Source organism: Chrysemys picta, chromosome 2, assembly GCF_011386835.1.
Source record: "Chrysemys picta bellii isolate R12L10 chromosome 2, ASM1138683v2, whole genome shotgun sequence".
NCBI lineage: Eukaryota > Metazoa > Chordata > Testudines > Emydidae > Chrysemys > Chrysemys picta.
Genome location: NC_088792.1, coordinates 279,053,857 through 279,076,852, shown reverse-complemented (window position 1 = coordinate 279,076,852; position 22,996 = coordinate 279,053,857). Strand labels below are relative to the sequence as shown.

Sequence of the window (22,996 nt, the reverse complement as noted above, 5' to 3'; positions counted from 1 at the left end):
AAAAACAGTGGTGCATGACTGTAATATATACTTAGAACATGTTAGTCTACAGGACCTTAGTTTAAAATTTGCTTTAAAAATATTTCATTAGTGTGTTGGTGAAGATTATAAAATCACATCTCTAAAAAATCCTTGCATAGATTTTTAGATGCACAATCTGAGTATTCATCTTTAGCCTTAAATGCTTGGATCTTCAGACATATAGTTTTTTAAATAAATCCTTCAAAAGACCATCCTTATCTAAGATACACATTTTAATTTTAATTACTATAGTACAGAAAATTTGCTTCCAAAGTCTTCCTGTCCATCTCTTTCTCCCTTCACCCCCCTGTTGAAGAGAGCCCTTAAAGGGACAAATCCCCTTTCCTTCCAGATAGCTGGACAAATTAGTTTCCCTTTCTTTACTTCTGACTATTTGATTAACTAGTTTTAAGAAAACCCTTCAGCAAAATCAGTATCTTAGTAAGATATAAAATCCTTTGTTATGCCTAAAATCTTTGGAAACATTTTTTTTAAGTTGGTGAATGTCTATTGTTATGGAGATCACACACAGTAAATTAGTGTTCCCTTTTTCTAAAAGCAATGAACATTGTTATGAATACAGTAAACCTCGGTGACTGATTAATTTAAAATAATGTCTTTGTTTCTGTGAGTTAAATATGTAGTGATCTGGAATTATTACTTTATGATGGCTTAAGAATACATTTAAAATATAAGATCAGCTTAGAAATACTGATTAAGAAAAAATAAACCAGAGAAGAGCTGCATCATGTATTCCATAATATTTAATGTTGTATTCAGCAGGACAGCTGACTTGCCTTCACTACAAAGTTTTTGCAGATAAATCTCTGACAAACTTCAGGGTATATCAAAAAACCTGTGACTGACATTTTTTATTCCCTCGTTTAGTGCTTTTAATTAGGTACCTTCTGCATGTCCAGTACTCACCATCTGGCATGCAGTGGAAAACATGCTCCATTTTCTTTAGAAAAAAATTACAGAAGAGTGGATTTTTCAAATGTCATTTGCTTCATTTGGGTTCAGGGATTTGGCTGGAAGGGTTGAGCAGGGAGGGGGAGGGAAGAGAGGATGGAGACAGTGGGGAGAGGGCGTGGCCTGGGTGGAGTGGGGACAGGGCCTCGGGCAGAGTATGGGTGGGGCCACAGGCAGAAGAGGTGCACCGGGGAGCTAGCCTCCCCAAGCGGCAGCTTCACCCACTGCCCATGACAGCAGGTAAGAGCAGGTGGCTCCCGCACACCCAGCGTACACTGCAGTCTCCTTAGACAGGGGTCGTATTCACAGAGCCGAATGCACCGGTGCCGCACATTCTGCATGAGGGAGAGGGTACCGGGATCTCTGCGGGGAACTGTGACTCTCCACCTCCATGAGGCAGCCCGACTGGCTCGGTACCCTTTGCTGCCTCATCCCTCTCCCTGCAGGCTGCAAGCCCGTGCTGCCGTCAGGCACAGGGGCACCAGTTTAACAATACTATGTAGAGCCCCATAAATCCTAAGGACGGCCCTGAATCTGGCCATTTGCAAATTCAGGCTGGAAATTAGATGTAAGTTTCTAACTGTCAGAGGAGTGAGGTTCTGGAACAGCCTCCCAATAGGAGGGGTGTGTGTATGTGGGGGGGGGAACAGCTTAATTAGTTTTAAGAGAGAGAAGGACACATGTATAAGTGGGATTCAATGATCGGGTTGCTTGTGATGGTGGGGTTAGGGTGTGGGAGCCCTAGGGGTCCCTTCTGGTTCAGGTCTGATGGTCCCTAAATCTCATGCTTCAGGTCTTCAGCCAGTCACCTGCAGGAGTCAGGAAGGGATTGTTTCCTCCCAGTGTTTTCGGATTTGGGGTTTTTTTTTGGTCTCCTTCCTCTGAAGCATCAGAGGTGGCTGCAGCTAGAAATGAGACACTGGATGGAGTGGGCTGGTGCATTCTTTCTTTCAGGTGTATGCCTGGCTGGTTTTTACTTACATGCTCAGGGTCTAACTGGTTGCCATACGTGGGGTCAGGAATGCATTTTCCCTTAGGTCAGATTGGCAGTGACCTTGGGAGTTTTTCACCTTTCTGTGCAGCATGTGGGTGCAGGTCGTTTGCCAGGATCATCTGGGTATCTTACTTAATCAGTTCCCTGCCACTGGGGGGTCTTGGGCACTGGTGCATGTGGGTTTTGGTTTTGGTCCTGATGTACTTATTTTAAGCTCATTACGGATCACGAGCAAGATACATCGGAATGATCTATGTTCATTTTTGAATACAGTATGTTAGCTATACGACTTTTGGAATGTGTACTGTGGCTAGGTGGTTCTAGTTAATAGCAGACTGCTGAGAAACTAGCAGGAAGGTAAGAAGAATGGATCCAGATAAGATGTGGTCATTAGGTCAGGAGGTGATGGAATGAGACCTGAGTTGTTAGTTGTGAAGTTGGTACAGTGCAGGCCTCAGCTAAAGTTACTCAGCTGTTTTGTCAAACGGGGATCAAGCAGATAAGGTCCTGCAGGATGGGTCTAAAGCAGTGAGGCCTTCCTAAGCTGTCAGGGAAATGATAAGGCCTTGTCTACTATAACTCAGTACGTTCTCATTATCTAAAATTATCGTCATAATGTCCAAGTCTTTTTGAATCCTACTAAGTTCTTGGCCTCAATAATATCTTGTGGCAATGAGGTCTACAGGTTAATTGTGTGCTGCATTAAAAATTTACTTGTACCCAGGTAGGACAGACAGATGTATAGGCCTTTTATTGCTTTAAAATCCTTTTCTTTGTGCATGCTGCCTTCCCACTCTAAAGATTAACAAATTAGCACAGATCAGCCCCACATCTTTATATGGAGTCTTTCCGTAGATTTCAGTGGGCTATGGATGAGTCCCTATGCTCAGCCTTGTGAGAAACTGAAATTTCTGCAGTGGCTTTACAGAATCGAAATCATTTGGGTTTTGGCTCAGTACAAAAATGTTTTTAGAAAGTTCAGATTTTCTACAAACATTGGAAATTTTCCACAAAACGGAGATGTTTTCCATAACAACTTGCATTTAGTCGAAACCCCAATTTTTCATTGAAATACAGTTCGGGCAGAACTTTTTTGTGCACCCCTACCCTTAAAGTGTGAATTATTCTTAGTACTGCTACCAGTCTTACAACCAGACCTCAAAACACGGTGGATAGGCACCTGTGGGACAAAAGGGGCAGCCAAGCAGACATCTTTCATATGTCAAACTGCACAACAGTAAGAGGGGAAATTTTGGCCATGGACAGGGGGGCAAAATCCACCTGTCAGCAAAAGTGCCATGGGATGTATAACATCCACTCTAAGCTGCCAGGACCTCCTTTGAGTAGGTCTCTTGTCATTCAACCATGTCTCACAGCTGTACATGTTGTAGAATTGTAGTTGTGCTGAGATTTACTCTGCTGTCTTCCTATTCCTTAAATAACCCTCCTTTCCCTTGCTTCTTTAGGGTGACGTGGGTCCTGCTGGTCCCCCCGGTTTACCCGGAACAGTAAGTAATGCTGCATCCCGGGTGCTAACACAGAGTTGAGGTACAGAGGAATAGGTGGCAGTTTCATCTTCCACACAGACCTCCCAAGCTCAGGGCCTCACAAGTTACCCATTTCTTTGCAGAAACACCAGGAACTATTTATTTAGCCCTGGTATAACTCCATTAGCTTCCATGGAGCTATCTCATGGATGCAATTGGTCCAATAGTTCTTAAGAGATTGGTATGTGTGTATCCTGTCGTTGCCTTTCTCTGCATGCATACTCCCTCACACAGTAGCATCAGTTTGACAGGGTTTCTGCATCTCTTCCTTTCAGTGGTATGTATAGTAGGTGTAGGGGCTGGGGCAAGTGTGTGTGTTTGTGCCCACACAAGGGTGGAGAAAGGGAGTAAATGTGTTTACATGCTACAAGTTTATTGCATGGATCCTAAAGGATCCTTTTAGACCCAGGAAGATGTTCCAGTCCAGGATTTCCTGGTGACTTCCCAAAGAAACCAGTTTATTTTCAGAATGGATCCTATGGGAAACTGAGCAGATCTTGCAGGGAGCATTCCACCTGAGTCTCATTAGCCGACACGCCGTGCCCATGGAAATAGCAGGGGGAATCCTAGACTGGATTACGCTGCCTCACCAGCATGGATTTAGGGCAGTGCTTCTGGCTCGGGGAGAATTCAAATCCAGGGCCCTTGCAGCCCTCCAGAACCTTTGTGAGAGAGGCTCCAGCAGATACGGCACCATCTTGTGTGGCTGACCCAGGAGACCTGCATACACTAGGAGCCCATCGTGAAACAATGGAATTAGTTTGGGTTCAAATTTGGGTCCAACGAACCACCAAATTAGACCATGTCCACCTCACAAACCCCGCCTGGCAATAGGAAAGCACCAAGGAACCTCCATTTACCTCTTTTAAAATGTGGGAACATGAGTATACTCTGAAATACAAGTTAACTAAAGGCCATGAAACCAAAGTCCATGGAATATAACTATAACCCTCATCACCCGCTCCAGCAAAACCTGACCAATCATCCTGCCCTGAGTGTTAGCAATGCACCTGCCCCAACAATGGTAGAGGTAGTACCAGAGTTACAGGCCCTCCAGGGAAAATGTCTGAGATTTGCATCTAGTGGCTGTTAGCAAGAGCTGATTGCAGCTGCCTGCTGGCGTATGGACAGACAGACCTCTCGGATAGCTAAGACCCAAGCCATGTAGATCTTCATAAGTCTGTAACAAAACCTTGAACAGGAAGATGCAGGCTGCAGAACTCTGCAGTGATGCACTCCCAATGGTGAAACCTTCCAAGCAGGCTTCCTCGTTCTGTATCAATGGCAGCTCCCACGTGACCGTCGGGGTAGCCCATGTACATCGCAGGGCGATAATCCAGTCACAAAGGCCTGGTCCTGGTCGACAGCTGAGGGAAATGGTCCCAAATGCAGCACCACGTGCATAGGAATGAAGAAGGATCTTCTGAACGCTGACCTCTCTTGGGGAATCTGTAAGGAGGAGAAGTGTAGCCATCCTTAGTGATCCCAAGGTGCAAGACAATAGACCACGCTCAACCATGGCGTGAGCAAAGCACAGCTCCTATCGGTTTCAGTGGAAGTTGCCCTTGCTTATACTAGCCCCAGATTTGGTCCAAAGGGGAAAGTTTAATGAGACAAGAGATGGGATCAAGTGTAAAATGCAGATCCAGATTTCAAAGCTGTTTGAAGCTGGGATTTTGGTTGAGCTCATTATTGCTATAGAGTTCCTGTGAAAAGTTGGGATTCATATTTCAAATACCCCAACAAAGTTCTGGCATATTTTGGATCTTTTCTTTCTGAAGAACGCTGTATTAGATGAAAGGACCTGCCAACTGAGAGGGAGGGAATCTGTACTTACAGAGAGAATGAAGTCCACAAGTGATTAACCTTTTAGGAAAATCACTTTGAAGGGCCTCTTTTGTGAATGTGTTTCTACTAACTTTTTCATTTTTTTGGGTTTTCTTTCCAGACAGCCCTGTTTACCCCACACCCTCAGCTTCCTGTAAGTAATGTATCTAATAAAGATGGTCTCTAATTTATCACCATTTAACTTTGATAGATAAAAATCACCTTGGAATTTTACATGTAATTTAAATACTTTGTACAAAAGAGCTCAGCTTGAGTCTGGCTACAGGCAAGATCAGCACTATGCCCAGTCACCATAAAAATGCAGCCGTTGTCCTAGCAACAGCAGCATCCAGACTAAGTTTGGTCGGGATGCAGCTGCATTCTGTCCCATCCCTGCAAGATGGTGAGTGCTCCCAGATTACATGAGATCTTAGTGTTCTGCTCTGGTCCTGTGTCACCCTTACTTTGCACAGATGTAGATAACTGCATAAGTTGTAATGCAGCAGAGAATTAAGTGCGTAGAGTTTAAGTGACTGTGTTGGCACAGGGGTGTAACACAGTAGTGAGTTGGTGCTACACAACCTCCTTTGTGGATTGGCATGTGAGTTGTTACAGTTCTTACCTACAGAACGTTAGCTTAAGCTCAGGCGTTTAGCTCTGTAGGTCCCTGGTTCAAACCCTGGTGCGTTGGCCAAGAGGACTGGGGCACTGTGTGTGCTCTAAAGGCATAAGATTCAGGAGGAAGTTAGAAGTTGCCAGGCATCCTGCAGGATACTTTCTGCTGCCTCTCTCACAGTGATGGGGAACCAGTTACAGAGAATACTAGATCTCAGCAGCAGCAGTCCTCTGTTTACTTATACGTTGTTCCCTGTTAGTTAAATACGTTTACCTAAATGCTGCTCAGTTATCATTGAAATACCGTGACAAGTTCAAGTGGGTTTGGGTCTGTAGCTAACCATAATGGGCTGAGTTATGCGTTCAGGGCCCAGCCCTCTGTCCGGGAGCTGTGCAGAACTACATTTATGGAAGAGCAGCTCTGAAGGGAATTCCCTACAGAAGGTGCAGTGTGCACCCACTCAATGCCCTGTCTTCTCTTCCTCTCCTTGAGAAGTCTTGCATTCTGGGGGCGCTGGAGTTGTGACTCTGGTCATGTCTTGCATAAACCAGGAGGGTAGTAGGCCTCCCTGCAGTCTGTCCCACCCTCTTGCACAATCCCAGAGTCGTGGGGCGCAAGCAGGCCCACTCTGTGTCTTGCCCCCTTTCTTTCAGTGGGGCGGAAGTTAAAAAAAAAAGGAAAAGAAAACAGCGAGAGGCAGTTGCTCAGGGGGCTGGCAATGGGGGCTGCTAGGTCCAATCCAGCCGCTTGTTATAATCCAATCCAGCTGTGAATCATAACCGCCTCATTTCTGTGCATTGAGCTGTGTGAAATGAGAGGGCGGATTAAGATCAGTTGCCATGGCCAGGGGTCCATATAGCATGTAGCACTATCTGGCAGCACTTACAGTCTCACCAGATTGGCCATGTGTTCAGCTAATTTGGAGGGACCCTTTAGGCGGTCCCACCCGATCAGGATTGAGGCAAGGTAATTTGCCCTGCTTGTATTCTACTTGTTTTTTGGCTATTGAATGACTTTAGGGACAGATTTTTTTAAGGGTATAAAGATGCCTAACTCCAAATACCTTTAAAAATCTGTCCACAAGCCTGGAGGCTGATCAGTAGGGCACTAACGTTCAACTGAAACGGAAACACAGAAACAAAAAGGAGGAAAAAAGACTATTAAATGAGCTGCCTCCTTAGACTATTGAGTGATTACTTCTTCTTGCAGCCTTGGTTTCCATGGGAATATCTGTTTATATTTACCGTTATTAAGAGCATCCATCTCTTTGACCTTGTTAAAGTGTGTCTACACTTTGGGTATTTTCATCACTCAGAAGGATTTCAAAAAGTGTACTAGTTTGAATTGCAATTATACCAGTACACCCAAAGTGCAACTGCAATATTTGGTTGACGTAAATTTATTAAACCAGTTTGCGCTGTGTCGTCATTTTTCTGTAGGCCATTAGATGGCATCAGAGACTGTTTGAATAGGATCTGTGTTAACTTGAGTTAAATTATTTATTGCAAATAATAATTATTGCAAGTTCAGACTTTTTTTGGTTGGAAAATCCTTTGCAAACAGACTTTGAATTTCACAAATCTGTTGCTAGTGGAAATGATTTGGAAAACAGATCTTGTGAACCATGAAGAATTATATGAACTCTTTGTTTTGAGTAGTCCTGGTGTCTGATGGGAAGCCTAAGTCACATGCTCCTGCCCCTTGACTGGATAACTGAAAGATTTTATACAATGATGTAACCACAAAAAAAGTTGGAATGCTCTTTCCTGAATACATATGTTCACATACAAATTTGGAATTTCATATGTGGCCTGGTCTTGCACCATTAGAATCGTCAGTGGAAGCAGGATCACACCCATAGAGACAACTAAGGGGAGATATAACTGAGGTCTGTACAATCATGACTGGTGTAGGGAGGGTAGACAAGGAAGTGTTGTTTACTACTTCTCATAACACAAGAACTAGGGGTCACCAAATGAAATTAATAGGCAGCAGGTTTAAAACAAATAAAAGGAAGTATTTCTTCACACAATGCACAGTCAACCTGTGGAACTCCTTGCCAGAGGATGCTGTGAAGGCCAAGACCATAACAGGGTTCAAAAAAGAACTAGATAAATTCATGGAGGATAGGACCATCAATGGGTATTAACCAGGATGGGCAGGAATGGTGTCCCTAGCCTCTGTTTGCCAGAAGCTGTGAATGAGCAACAGAGAATGGATCACTTGATGATTAAATGTTCTGTTCATTCCCTCTGTCGCACCTGGCACTGGCCAGTGTCGGAAGACAGGTTACTCGGCTGGATGGACCCTTGGTCTGACCTAATAGGGCCGTTCTTATGCTCTTATAGAGGACAGCCATTTCTCCAGTAACTCTATGCCATTCACTTAAATACATCCAAATACCATGAATGCATCCATACTGATTGGCTTTTCAGAATTCAAAGTAAAGGTGAATTCCTGCTGCGTGGTATTCCACCAGCATGAACATACGGGGATGTTATAAAGAGGAAGGACAGCAGTAAATTAATCCCAGTGGTCAGTAACAATAGCGTACAAAATAATGCGCTGATGTTGCAGCAAGGAGGAGAAACTCTATGAACACAAGAAGTTAATGGGACACATGGCCAAGAGCAGCTATAGAATCCACATCACCGGTGATACCCAAGTCTAGCCCATGTTCACCCAACTTTTAGAGACAGGATAGGAATAATGACATTAGTCCGATAATCCTCCAGGCAGATGGAATAGATCATTGATCAACAGTTATCGCTGATGTCTCATTTCAGATTATCTGGACAATAAATGTACACCAGAGAGAATATTCTTTCCCCCGAATTTACCAAGTTGTAACATTATTTTATGATGGCAGATTATATGTAAACCTTATCTACGAGGGAGAGTAACCATCTTTTTACTTGAAAATATATTTGGGATCGGCTTAGCAAGACAAGCGCTTTTTCACAGGGAATATACTGAGCCATAGCCACTAACAACTCCCCCACCCCGCAAAAAAATCTCTCTTCTGGGACAGAAGGAAGGTGATTGTTCATATTTTCAACATGAGTCCTCTAGATCTAGATACCAAGCAGAAGTGGCAATGGTAGCAGTTTAGCTGAAGAAGATTCTCTCTCTCATTCATTTGGCCTTGTTTCAAAGCGTATTTCATTCGTTGGAGGGTCTTAACCTCGGTGGCCACTGAATCAGGCGCTTTATAAAGATGGAGTCCGTGGCCATATTCTGATAACCCTAATGGGATTAGGGTTATCTGCTTTCAGGTAAAGAGGTGGGTTCAACGTTCAATTCAACTCATAGTCACTTCAGATGAAAAATCCATTCAGTATTCAATGTGGAATAAGAGATCCTTAACATCAGCCCTCTATATGGAATGTGGTCAAAAGCCTCTGTCAAAGAACAAAGCTGTCTGACTTTTATCAGCCTCGCCGACAAGATAACTTGAATTTATTTTTCACTCTTTATCCTCGTATTGCTTTGCGACAGGGAGAAACTGGGCCAAAGGGAGAAAAAGGAGAACGAGGAAACAGCGGGGAACCCGTAAGTACACGACAGTATTCCTTCAGAAATGGCTGTGAGCCTCTCCCTGCCCCTAGCTAACAGAACATGGGTGGGTGTCATATTCCCTTTGGCAGGGGCCCTGACCCTCTGCTACAGAAGTAGTGACCTGGTGATAAGCAGAGGGCTGGTGGGGAGTTCTAGGTAGGGTTTTGCTGATGTTTATATGGGCATCGTCTCCATTATGTCGGAAATGAACCCGAGCTGTTGCTAACCCTGGACATATAAAATCCTTCCCTTCCCCCGAGTGGGGAAAAATGAGCCAAACCAACATGTGCCAAGGAGAATAAATGAGTTGTTTCCCACCTCTCCTTCCTTTGCAGGGACTGCCTGGTGTCCCAGGTGAAATGGGGCTGCCAGGACCTCCAGGACCACAGGTAAGCAACATTGACTCCCCTCCCTGGAATGACCAGATAGGTAAGGGGTGCTGACTGGGTGTAGATCACTCCACACAGTCCCTCCCCCTGGATGCTGAAGGTCTGATTCCCCTCTCACACGGCTGTAATTCCATTGACCTCTGTGGCATTAGGTATCTCTCATTAACCCCAGTGCAAAGGAGAAGAGAGTCAAGCCCTAAGTGTGACGTGCTATCTCTACACTGCTCTGCAAGCAGGACCTCTGAGACAGCTCTCCCAAGGCATGTCTGCCAAGAGCTTCTGCTGCCCCACGGGGCTAACGAATGAGTGATTGTGATTACAGCGCATGAGCAAGGAATTCCAGGGCAGTGTTCAGATTCAAGACACTTTCTGAATTCTCCTTGGGTTATGTGAAATGGGTACATAGTTTTAGTCCAATTGCCACTGAAAAAATTGTCTGGACAGCAAAAAACACCATTGCAAGTGAGCTCTGATCATCGCTCCGGTTGACCATCTCATCAGAAAGGGCAAAGAGCGAATGGGCACCGAGGTACCACTCTCTCCACTAGACGGGTCCCTCCAGCAGAGGGCTGAAGTATGTTTGTAGGGCAGCATGGGAGAAGGTCGCAGTGCTTGTGCTGTGCCTGTCCTGCACATAGCAATTGGCTGTTGCTCGGACGGCCCGTCTTGGGCTGTCTTAAACAAACACGACCATGAACTTCACAAAAAAAGGAAGAAGAAAAAGGATTTGAGCGCAGTGGCAGGCTCAGCAATGGCAAGAAAACAGGAGCGACAATGCCACTGAATTCTCTGCTCATGAAAGTCCACCCTGGGACAAAGCAAGTCCCATGTAAACCATCAACGTAAACTTTCGTGGCTCATGGGGCCAATGAAGGCCCTTTGCACAGGAATTCATCCTTAGTGCGCTATTATTGTTCATATAGTTACACCCGGCAAGTCAGGGGTGAAACTCCCCCTGTGGAGAGAGACCATTACAGCTTAGTTAGGATATAGGTGGTGCATAGGGCGGGGATGGCCCTATATGTGGGAATGAATTTCACCCTCTCTGTGAATATCCACAAGTCCCAGCCTCCAGTGCTGAATAGCAGCCTCCATTTAAGTCCCTTTTCTTTCTGTCCAGGGTGCGAAGGGCCAGGCAGGAGCCAGAGGCGAGCCAGGAGTCCGTGGAGAGACTGTGAGTCATTGCTTCACTTAGGGCACATCTTGCAATGGGAACACACCTGAAGGGCTTCAGAAGTAGCGGCTTTCCAGACTAATAATCTCAGGCAGCTCCTGTGCAGGGTACGCTCTGATCTGGACAAGAGCTGCTGCTCCGGGCGAACAGAAATTCAAACCACTCAGCTGCACCCATTGGATTGCTGCTCCAATCGATTCAATGGATGCGGTTCCAGATTGCCTATTTTTTGTTTGAGAAGTCTGATTCTCAGATGAAACCCCTTCCTTTCCAGGCAAGGCGCTGGTCGTGCTCATTAATACACTGGGATGGCATTCAGGCACAGGCTACCGTCTGGTGCTGAGAGCTCGTAACTCATCGAGACCCACCACTGGTTTTTGATCTTGGTTAGCTTTACGCTTCTCCTCCTGCCTGATCAATTCAGCATTTTTTTTTATAAAGGAGACTCATTACCATAAACCCACCACACACACTTGTGTGGGCGGGTGGCAGGGGGGGCACGTTCTCTGAGGCTGATCTGATCTGGCTTCTGCATACTAGAGAGAGGTAATGACTCAGATCCCAATTTACCCCCGAATAAGCAATTTCTTACTCCTTTCTCAAGAAAAAGTCAGTAGAAGAGGAAGTGCTGAACAGAGGACAAGGAATTAGAGGAATGGTTTTGGGGAGCCTTAGATCTGGAGAAGGCCAGATATCAGAAAATGGCTTTGCATTCATAATCACTGTCCTGCCAACCCAGTTATGGCATGTGGCTTCCATGACTACTCTTCCATTGAAGTCCATCAGGCTACTTGTAGGCCTTCTACGCTGATGGTAGTCCGTGTCCACACGACGGTCTGTAGCTACTCACAGCGGTGAAAGGCTCTGGCAGTGGGGAGGCGGTGGAGAGCTGCTGGAGCCTTTCCCCATTGCTTCCCTATGCCAGAGCCTTTCCCCACAGCTGGAGACTTTCCCCGCAGTGGGGAAAAGCTCGAGCAGTGAGACAGCACACTGCCAAAAACAGAAGTGTAGATGGGGGATGCACTGCATGGGTGTGTAGAGAGCTGTGTAGGGTACATACCCGAAGGATCTGGTGTGTCTTTACTTTACTAACTAATACCTGATCTACACTGCTGTTTGTACCCACGCTAGGGGGGCATGCAGTGTATGTACTCTACATCACTGTAAGCATAGACGGAGCCTCAGTAACAGTAATAATGTTGTATAATACCTAGCCCTTTTACGGCATTTTTCATCCATAGATCTCACAGTGCTTTTTACAAAGGAGGTCGTATCATTATGGGCCTGATTCAAAGCCCATTGAAAGCAATGTGAGTCTTCCCATTGACTTCATTAGCCTGTGGGTCAGGCCCTGTAACTGGTTGCAGGATTGGGTCATTAATTGACAAATGAAGTAAGGCCTTGGCTACACTTGCAGCTGTACAGCACTGTGAGGTAAACCTGTCTTCGTGCAGCTGAGTAGGGAAAAGCGCTGCAGTCTGTCCACACTGACAGCTGCCAGCGCAGTGGCGTGGCCACACTTGTAACATTTGCAGCTGTGTTGGGAGCGGTGCATTATGGGCAGCTATCCCAGCATTCACGTGGCTGCAACTTGCTTTTCAAAACGGGGGAGTGGGGTGGATTGCGACAGGGAATGTGTGGTGGGGGAGAGAGAGTGCTTTTTGGAGCGTGTCAGCTCTCTATTTTGCAAGTTCCGAACTCCCGGCCCCCTGCTCATTCATTCACTCACTCAAAGCAAGCTGCAATCTGTTTGCTTTTCTCTGTGGTAGGAGCTTTGAAACCGGCACTTCTGCATTCCTGCAGCCAGTCACAACAATGGAGAGGATTGGCCACTTGACAAGGTGATTAGTACAGCGCTGCAAGCGTTTCCACTCACACCCGTGAGTCCTAGCCACTCCGCTGCAGCTGTTATTCCTCTTGGAGATGTGGAGTACCTGCAGCGGTGTACCCAGGGAGATACAGCGCTGTAAGTGCCCTGCCAGTGTGGATGGGGAGTGAGATACAGCGCTGGGGGAGGCTTTACAGCGCTGTAACTTGCAAGTGTAGCCAAGGCCTCAGAAAGTTAGAAGTGCATCTGACTGTTCCTTGTGGATAGAAGCCTTTGGTGTTCTTGTGCTACCAGTTCAGGATACTCACCAGCTGAACTATTGACCTCACTAAATCTACAAAAAAGCAGGGAAAGGGTAGAATTGTCCGAGGAGACTATTTTGTTGCCCTGGGTCCTATATGTTTGTCATAAATCAACATCATTTCATCTGATCTGATAATATATATTTTAGTCTCAGTGCTATATTTTTTTTTCCAAGCTGATGGAGTAGCTGATCTGGATTTAGGATTGATCATGGCAATAGACAATTTTGAAATTCCCAAGGGATGTCTTAATCTGTTTTGTACCGTTGCATCCTTGTTCAGGTTGTAAGATCTTTGAGGCAAGTGTTCTCTTTTACTATATGCTTGTACAGCGCCTAGCAGAATGTGGACTCCAATCCCATTTAAAACCTCGAGCTCTTACGTAATACAAATAAGAAACAATATTTTTTTAAATTTTGTTTTCTTACAACAGGGTGCTCCTGGACCTGTTGGGCCCCCAGGTCCACAAGGCTTGCCAGGAAATGTGGTATGTATTCATCCAAGGATTTGTTCCCCATCTGTGCCCTGCCACATTTCTCTTACTCAGTTTCTTTGGTTTCCATTGTTACCCGGGGTTTCAGGCACTTTACTGGTTTGCCAAAATCTCCCCCTACATCATTTCCCAGGGTCTACAGCTGTTGTTTGTTTCAGGTGGTTTCATTACAGCCTACTACTCTCTTTGAGAGACTCAGTAGACATGGACATCTTGGGAGTGGTATATTCAACAGGACAATCTCACTGTCAGGCGCTACCTCCCAGTCAGGCCTAGTGGTTGGAGCAGAGGTCGAAGCTGGATGTCAGGTTGAGACTGAGCCAAGGGTGGAGCTGGAATTGAACCAGGGACAGGATAGGGTCAGAACTGAGATCAGAGTCCGCAGTCAAGCCAGAATCAGAACCGTAGCCACAGTCCAGGTGCAAGCCAGGGGTTGAAGCTGGGTTGACAGAGTCCAGGGACAAGCAAAGTTGGTACGGTACCGTAGCCAAGTCCAGATGCAGGCCAAAGGTCGAAGCCGGATAGTCAGAGTCTGAGGGTTCAGGGATGGTCAGGAAGCGGAGGCAAGGCTGGAGCAAGGTCAGGCAGGGCAAGGACAAGACTGGCACAGGGCTCGGGCAAGGCTAGGGCAGGAACGGGGTCAAAACAAGAGCAGGCTGGGAGTCTCAAGAGTCTGATACACTGCGCGGCAGCAGGAGGGTTCCTGGCCCAGGTAGTGTGTTGCACAGACTGATCTGCAGCTCTGGTGGGGTTGGGGAAAAACCTGGGCTTGGGGGTCACCTGACGCAGGCTCTGCTCAGGAAGAGGCTGCTGCCGCCGCATGCCTGGAGGCTTAGTCACTGCCGGCTCCGTGGGAAGGGCAAGTCAGTGCAGCCAAACTATGGCCACATGCCTGAGTGATAACTGTGTTGGAAGGGCACTGTTGAGGCTCTGAGGCTGGGTAGTGGAAACCTACCCACATCTAAAACCCCCTCTTCCCCCCGCCTAAGGGGAAGAGCCCCTGGACCCAGGCACCAATAAGATTTCAGGGGACAACAAATGTAAAAACAGGGACGGGAGTGGGGGTCACTGGTTGAAAAGGGATCCAGAGGGGGACACCGAGCAAAGAACCGTGGACAGTGCCCACTGCTCCTAGAAGGCATCCAGGGAGCCAGTGGACATGGTCCAGAGGAACTCTGCCTGGAGTTGTGACTTAAGGGAGGATCAGAAGTAGGCCCCACCGTCGCAGAGCACCTCCCCATCCAGCTTCCCCCTCCTGGTATGGAGGACGGCCACTTCGGCCAGTGCCAGGAGGAGGTTGACAAGGAGGTCTCGTGACTTCACGGGGCACAGATAGGGTGTGCATAGATCAGGAGGTGTGGAGAAAAGTGCAGCCAGAACTTAGGGAGAAGGTTTTTGAGGAGCCGGAAGAGGGGTTGCAACCTGGTGCATTCAATGTAGATGTGCACCAGGGTCTCCCTCTCGTTGCAGAAGAGGCATGTGTCAGGGAGGTGGTGAACCGCGCCAAGTACATGCCCATGATCACGGCTCTGTGAAGGAGCCACCAATGAATATCCCAGGCAAGCCGTGAAACCAAGGTGGAATATGGACTGGCCCACCGGGGTTCCTCGCCCACCACAGGCGGTAGGAGGTTCCACCACTTGGTGTCAGAGCAGGACACAAGTGTGAGGAAGTGAAGGGTGTGGAGCATGAGCGCATAGAGCTGTTTCCTAGGCACAGTTCATAGGCGGTCCAGCTTCATGTCATGCAGACGGTTCAGGTAGTGCATAGGGGGTGGCTGAGGAGGCTCACCAGGCTGGGGCCCAATGGCTAAGTCCAGAGGGCCAGGGGTGGGTGGGTAACAGCCTCCCAAACGACCTGCTCAAAGAAAATGAGAGAGGCAGGTGCTAAAGCCGCCCTCACCTTCTGGAGTATACGCCAGGGGATGAGAGGTATGGAGAGCCCCAAGCGCCAGCCTAGCACCAGGGGATCCACCCAGTCCCTCTATTCATGGTCCAGGAGGTCTCTGATCCTGGTGGTACCAGCCAGGACCAACCTCTGCTACACTGAGGGAGACTCCACCACCTGCACACCAAGATGGAGGTTGTATAGCAGGGGCCCCACGAGGAGGTCCCAGGCCTCAGCAGCTGCCGCAGACCTGGTCGCCTAAACTAGCTTCCAGGCCCTGGTAAAAAACTGGCAGCTCAGAACGGTCTCACAAGAGACTCCTCAGAGGGAGGTAGAAGAGTTGCCAATCGTATCGGAGCCCTTGGGGGTAGCAGAGGAAGGCGTGCACCAGTGCACTCCATGCCAGACTGCCAACACCACAGAGGAGTCTCTGCGGGACCTGGAGGCGGAAGTCATGGACCTGACTGCGGAGACAGAGCAGGCCCTGCCCAGCCTCCTCCTCGGGGAGGTTCGGGACTCCTGCAGAGACCCAGTGCAGCCCTGGCCAGAGGAACCAGGGCCGCCCAGAGCGGGGGGGCAAGTGGGGCAATTTGCCCCAGGCCCCGCAGGGGCCCCCACGAGAGTTTTTCGGGGCCCCTGGAGCAGGGTCCTTCACCCACTCCAGGGGCCCCGGAAAACTCTCGCGGGGCCCGGGCCCCCGGAGCTTCTTCCGCTCCGGGTCTTCGGCGGCAGTTCGGCGGCGGGGGGTCCTTCCACCCCGGGACCCGCCGCCGAAGTGACGGGTCTTCGGCAGCAATTCGGCGGCGGGGGCCCCCCACCGCCCAAGACCCCAGGCCCCCTGAATCCTCTGGGCAGCCCTAAGAGGAACTCCAAGATTTTCTTCTGGAGGCAAGCCAGGGTACGCGGGGGCAGGCTCAGGGTGTTGAGCCAGTGCCAGAGCATGGACAGGACCAGCTGGTTAAGTACCAGTAACCTTCCGCACAGGGAAAGACACTGGAGCAGTCCTGTCCACTCCTCAACCACTCAGCCACCCTGGTTTCCAGATCACAATAATTCTCCAATCGGGAGGGATCGGTGGCAAAAAGTTAGACGCCTAGATAGAGCAGCCAGTCCATGCTCTCCCGGATGGGCTGGAGAACAGGAGGAAGGGAGCTCTCCTGTCACCAGGCCCTGACCACCAGGCCAGAGCTCTTGACTCAGTTGACCGAGGTGGAGGAGATCGCTGAATAAATGGCTTGGCAGGCCTCCACCTGCACCAGGTCACCCAGGTCCTGGACCACGAGGAGCATGTCATCGGCGTATGTCAACAGGACCAGCCACTGTTGGAAGGGAGCAGAGCGAGCAGCCCTAGTTTGGAGGCAGGTTTGCCTCATGCTCACCAGCATTGTACCCACAAGGATGCACTGAACTCTGATTTGTGTCCTCACCGAACTGACTAATGCTTGGTTTGCCACCAACTATCCCAAGAGAAAAATTTCTTTCTTTCTTTCTTTCTTTCTTTCTTTCTTTCTTTCTTTCTTTCTTTCTTTCTTTCTTTCTTTCTTTCTTTCTTTCTTATTGAAACTAGAATCAGTTCAAAGATTTAAGGATTGATATACTCAGATCCCATTTTCACTAGAATACGATGTAATCACTTCAGGTCCAATTGTGCAACCTTTACTCCAACGAGTAGATCCATTGAAATTAGGTTTGCACGATTGAGGCTTTCACGTTTGCATATAAGTCTTTGGCTAGATTCTGCTCTCACTTCCACCAGTGTAAATCTGAAATAATTCCATTGGAGTATCTGGTATTACTCCAGTTTTACACCTTTGTGAGTGAATACAGGGTTTGAACTTTTAAGTGCAACATGCACGGGGCATTAGCTGTGCAAATGAGATCAACAGAAGAGCAGTGTGATGTGATAGGTGCTAATTAGACAATCCGAGTAACTGTCTACTAGTTATCTCTGCCATTTCTAATTAAATTGGGCTCTATTAACATAATGAAGATAGTTTATATATTCATGAGCTTGGCTAAAAGAAGCTGAAGTGGGAAAATAATATTTGTGTTGATACTGTCTTCTAACTTGCAATCAGAACAACAGATACAAGCCAACAGAATGGGATATAGTACTAACTGAGGCTGGAATAACTCCAAATAATTGCACTGCTCAGGGACGAACTCAAACAGAGACCTCCCCTGGCCTTTCTGGTGGGGTTTAGTTCATTCCACAACCTCCTGAAAGCATCTGTCTTGAAAGACCCAACTCACAAGCCTTTGTCCTTGTCTCAGCTTGGGAGAAAGGGAAGGAGAAAGGAATGTTATGTTGTTCGGTTTGGAGGTAAATCACCTATGGGTCTAAACTATAAAGAATCAAAGAAGTTTGATATCATCCTATCTGCCTATAATTTAAAGGGAATGAAAACGGAAATGCAAGGGTAAAATGACCATTGAGTTAATCCCAGGAGTGTGTTGAATTTCCCCATTATACTGACTATTGGGGGGCATCAGACAAAAATAAACCCGATGAGACTTTTGGTTGTAATGAGGCTTTCTAGTATCTCTGCTCTCTACAGTTATGCTTTCTGAGTTCTTTTCAGCAAACCAGGAAGTGCCAGGAGGATTTTACAGAGGCGGGAAATGTATTTTGGTTGGGGGAGGAGTGGCGTACAAAACTGGGGCTAACTCAATTTTCACTTTAGCTTTGCAGTTCATTCTTACATTGAAAATAACCTTTTCAGGCAGCTGATTCACATCTCTTCTAGTTCATTGTTCTCAGGATTACAAGTTGTCTGTACTGGGAAAAGGGAGTGTCATAAACCAAGATGTATAAAATTGCCCCAAAATCCCCAAGATGTACAATACAGTACATCTGTTTTTCTCATTTCCTTTAGAATCAAATACCACCTCAAATAACGGTTTTAAACAGGAGCGTTCTTTTTCTCCACAGGGTGTACCTGGAGACGCTGGCCAACCCGGAAAGGATGGACAAAAGGGTGAAAAGGTCCAGCAGTTCTTTCATGTCTGTCAGATAAATGTGTATCTGGACTTGCAGCCCTCTGAACGGTGACCAGGATTAATAGATTTTAAAGCCAGAAGGGATGATTAGCTCATCTAGTCTGGCATTTTCCAGAGAATTGCACTTGGTTCTCCCTGTATAAACTACCTAGCTGTATTAATAGGACAGGAGCTCTTGAAGTGAAAAAGCCACCTTAGTTTTTCTATTAGATACAGTGATGTCATTGGCTTGAAAACACATCTGCACGGTGGTGATTGTGCCAGGATTGTGGGGGATTCTATTCTGTTTGTTTCTTTCTTGATAATTATGTTTCAATCTGTAAATCCCCAGCTGTAAGCAAAACCTTCTCGCACCGGTTAGGCAAACTGGGACTTCTGCTTTCATACCAAGCTCTTTTAATTGCATAGTTCCCTTATTCTCCCAGCTCACACTCACCTCCATTTGTCTGTCTCATCCGACTGTTATGTCCTGCCTGACACCTGGACTGTAAACTCTCCGGGGCAGGGACTGTCTCCTTTATTACTTGCCTGTACCGAGCCTAACATGATGGAGCCCTAGTCCTTGATTGAGGCTCCATAATAGAAATAATTAACAGTAACATCGACCTTAACTACACACAATAGAAGGATAACAATGCAAAATATAGACAAGTCCCACTATATCAACCCCTCCCACCAAATTACTATCCATCTTCCGAGTGCTCACCAGATCCCTCGATCTACTTGAAACCCAGACGTTCCCTGAATTAAATGCGCCTTCTAGTATGTTTCCAAAGTTAGCAGGGTGGAGTCACAATGGGAGAGCGAAGAAAGGGGTGTTCTAGAATTAAGAACTCCTCACTGATGGAAGAGGGAGGAAGGAGTGTTCTAGAATTGAAGCCCCCTCACAAGGAACACCCTGCCACTCTTCGTTTCTCCCAACCTGTTAAAGCAGAGGGCTAGTGACTCAAGCTCTTCTGCTAAGTGTAACTGCATCAATATTACACAGATTGGAGGAGTCTTTAACATAGCCACGCCCCAAACCATTTAGGGCTAAAGTTTTCATTTAAAGGGGGAAATACCAATACTCTTATGAGAGCATTTGATATAAAGGCCAAGATGCATCATCGCATTCTTATAGTATAATAAAACAGAGCTTCCTATGACACTGAGGAATGTTCTGCCTGTAAAAGTTAAAGACAAAATCCCTGGACATTTTTATCCTCGTGGGATATCTGGTCCAGAAATGGACCTTAACTCTCAATTCAGATGCATCATTGTAATGTCTTCTACAGGGTGACCCAGGACAGGAAGGAAAACCAGGACTACCTGGGCTCGCAGGTGAGCCTGGCCCTGCTGGAATACCTGGCTTACCAGGGAAGGGTAAAGATGGAGAACGGGTAAGTCCTCTTAGCACACTCTGCACCCAACTAGAATCAGTTCCTATAGGAGTTAAAATGAAACAGCCCAGCAGAAGCAGTGTATAACATATAACTGCGTAATATTGCAGTGCAGCATTATATTATTACCCACTGACAGCAGGCCACCCTTTGAGTGGATGCGGCTGCCAACATCAGCACCTGCAGCAAGCTTGCTTGCCTCCAACACTGCACCATCATGTGTTCTGTCCATATCTGCCCACTCTGCCCATGCTCCAACCTCACAGGTGGGCAGTCTCTCTTTCACTCTCTCTCTGGCCCAATTACTATTTCAGTAGTTATCCACAATGGAACAGCTTCAACAGGAGAGATTGAGGGAGCCCCACAACTGAAGATCCCATAGCTCAGTGGTAAGAGCACTCTCCTGAGAGGTGAGAGACCCCCCAGTTCAAGTCCTGTCTCCATCTCCAGCAGAAGAGGGTCTTGAAGCTGGGTCTCCCATGTCCCAGGTAAATGCTCTAACCAGGAGGCTAGAAGTTATAAGGTGGGCTCCTCCACCACCTGCCATTTTCAGTGGAGTGAGGCAGGCACCACACGCCTAGCTCAGTCCCACAAGATGCACCTTTGATGCCTAAGCTACCTGACTCCTGGTGGTGGGTTCCCATTTGTGGCTCACTAAGCAGAGATGGGCACATCCCTGAAGGCTGGATGTAGGTACCTATCTCTGAGAGAGGGGCAGAGCTTAGGACACACCCCTCCTGTTGGACTCTCCCATTAGGCAGCTCCCCATCTAGTGTGCTGGCTTTTGTGGATCACATTCTTAGGTGTCTGTCTTTCCTCATTCATTGTATGGGTAGCCTAGGCGCCTCACTCAGGCTTTGTGGATCAGGCTTTGTTCCTGTGATTTTCTAGATGCCCAAAAGTTAGACGCTCAATATTGCCACCGCTAAGTTCCTTCATGGATCCCACCCACCGCCACTAGAAATACTAGTTTGATGTAAGAATCATTTTTGTTTATTTTTCAAAGGCCAAGCTTCTGCTTCTCAAGTGTTGACTATTTTTCTACTTTGGTTATGGCTCTTTAGGGTGAAAGAGGCCCCCCAGGCCTACCAGGACCCCTCGGACACAAGGTAAGCATTTACCTCTGTCCCATTGAGGACTACTTCTCAGAAATCAGGACAAGTTTGCACATTGTCACTGGAGCTGGTGGAAAAATTAATTGAAAATATGGTCCATTTTTCACTGGAAAATATTTTTGGTGAGACATTTACTACAAATGTTTTCCTGATTTTCAGTGGAAAAAGGTTTGCAACAGAAACTTTCCAAACAACTCTATTTTCTGTGTAATGCCTCTCTGGTTGTGTACATGCAAATATTAGGATAGCAAATAACTTGTTCACTTTCCACATACATCATTTTTATGCCTCTATATAAAGCTATAACTAAGGTTGTGGGCTAAGTCCTGCCATGCTTACTGAGACAAAACTCACACTAACTTCCCTGGCAACCTGGAATCCATACAATCAGAGAGTCTGTGCAGTTACTGGGTGAGCTGCTGCACGTTCAACTCCTTTGCAGTACCTCAGGTATACTGCTCAGAGGACAGGTGTTGCTTTCTTCACCACCTCTCTGCTGTTCAGCTGCTCTTGGAGTGGATCTCTGGGTTACAGCTTCCACCCCAACCCCTACCGTTTCCCAACCCTGTTAACACAATAGTCCCAACTGTATTCGGCACCTGCAGGAAACTTCCCTCTGGGAGCCTGTGAACAGGGGCTGATTAAAGTGACTAAAAACAGCTTCAAAATGAACATTATTTATTCACCAAAAGGTAAATGGTAAGCAGAGAAAAGGGTTCAAAGAACAGAATTTTGTCTACATCTGGTCTTGCCTAAACTTTATCCTTTCAAGTTCCTCTTAGCCCAGGTACTTCAGTCTCTGGGCGGGAGAGACAAACTGCCTTGCATTCTTCATTTGTCTCAATGTCTGTCTCTGAACATCACACCAGAGCAGCAGCTGCTGGCAACTCCCACTCCCCCTCTCCCTCAAGAAAAAAGTTTTTAACTTTTTATGGTCCTTTTGACCTCTAGTCTCTGTTTTTGGCAAATCAGCTGTGTCACTTTAGGCTGGCATCTGTGAAGACCATCTCCCCAGTTAATGGCCCAATGATTGTTCCCGTGAAATTGTTTACCCACAGCTGTCTTATCTCTGCTCATTGTTTTTTTCTTCTTGCTCTTTCTATTAGCCCTTTTTAATTCTACGCTGTGTGGTCAGACAGAATGATATTAAGGAAATAATATCAAGCCAAGGTACATATAATCATTAAAATAATACAGGTTTCAGAGTAGCAGCCGTGTTAGTCTGTATCCGCAAAAAGAACAGGAGTACTTGTGGCACCTTAGAGACTAACAAATTTATTAGAGCATAAGCTTTCGTGGACTACAGCCCACTTCTTCGGATGCATATAGAGATATACAGATATCTCCCCCATTCTCCACAGGCATTTTCAAAGAGATGGACATGGGACGAGAACAAAATCTATTGTCCCTGACACAAACTGCAGTTATGTAGCCAAATTAGCATTTTGTGGTTTTCACGTGTTGCACTGTTTTTGAAAATATTGTCTTGAGACTAAATATTAAATTTCAGAATTACCTTTACTAAACACATCCACATTTGCTGAAGGTCTATAAGAAATTAACAATATTCTTCTGGGATGAGCTGGGTCATGTTTTGAGCCTAGGATAGATTCTTCCTAGGTTCTCTATTTGGATTGATCAAGTCATGATCAAGAACTAAGCAGGAAAACAGGATATTCCTTGAATCATGAAATAGATTTAAGAATAGGAAACTATTTTTAAGCAGGAATATAGCTGTATAAAGAATTGATCCAGCCATGTCTTGTATTCCTGGATAAATCTACCTATCTCTTCCTCATGCTGATTCTGTTCTGCTACATTCTGCACTGACATGGCTAAATTGGTCTCTATTTTTCTTTTGCAGTCCAGAACGCACAAGCAGTAATGCAAAAAG

General features: G+C 46.6%; 1 protein-coding gene across 3 annotated transcripts in view; it reads left to right on the top strand.

Annotated features, from left to right (window-relative positions):
- COL22A1 (collagen type XXII alpha 1 chain) overlaps nucleotides 1-22,996 on the top strand; it is a 311,922-nt gene that overhangs the window by 237,856 nt on the left and 51,070 nt on the right. For all 3 annotated transcript variants that reach the window (XM_065586243.1, XM_024102639.3, XM_024102638.3), the window contains 9 exons: nucleotides 3,454-3,495; nucleotides 5,483-5,515; nucleotides 9,476-9,529; nucleotides 9,871-9,924; nucleotides 11,045-11,098; nucleotides 13,662-13,715; nucleotides 18,541-18,594; nucleotides 19,883-19,987; nucleotides 21,052-21,096. In XM_065586243.1, coding sequence (XP_065442315.1) covers nucleotides 3,454-3,495; nucleotides 5,483-5,515; nucleotides 9,476-9,529; nucleotides 9,871-9,924; nucleotides 11,045-11,098; nucleotides 13,662-13,715; nucleotides 18,541-18,594; nucleotides 19,883-19,987; nucleotides 21,052-21,096 — 495 coding nt within the window. The remainder of the gene's footprint in view (nucleotides 1-3,453; nucleotides 3,496-5,482; nucleotides 5,516-9,475; nucleotides 9,530-9,870; nucleotides 9,925-11,044; nucleotides 11,099-13,661; nucleotides 13,716-18,540; nucleotides 18,595-19,882; nucleotides 19,988-21,051; nucleotides 21,097-22,996) is intronic.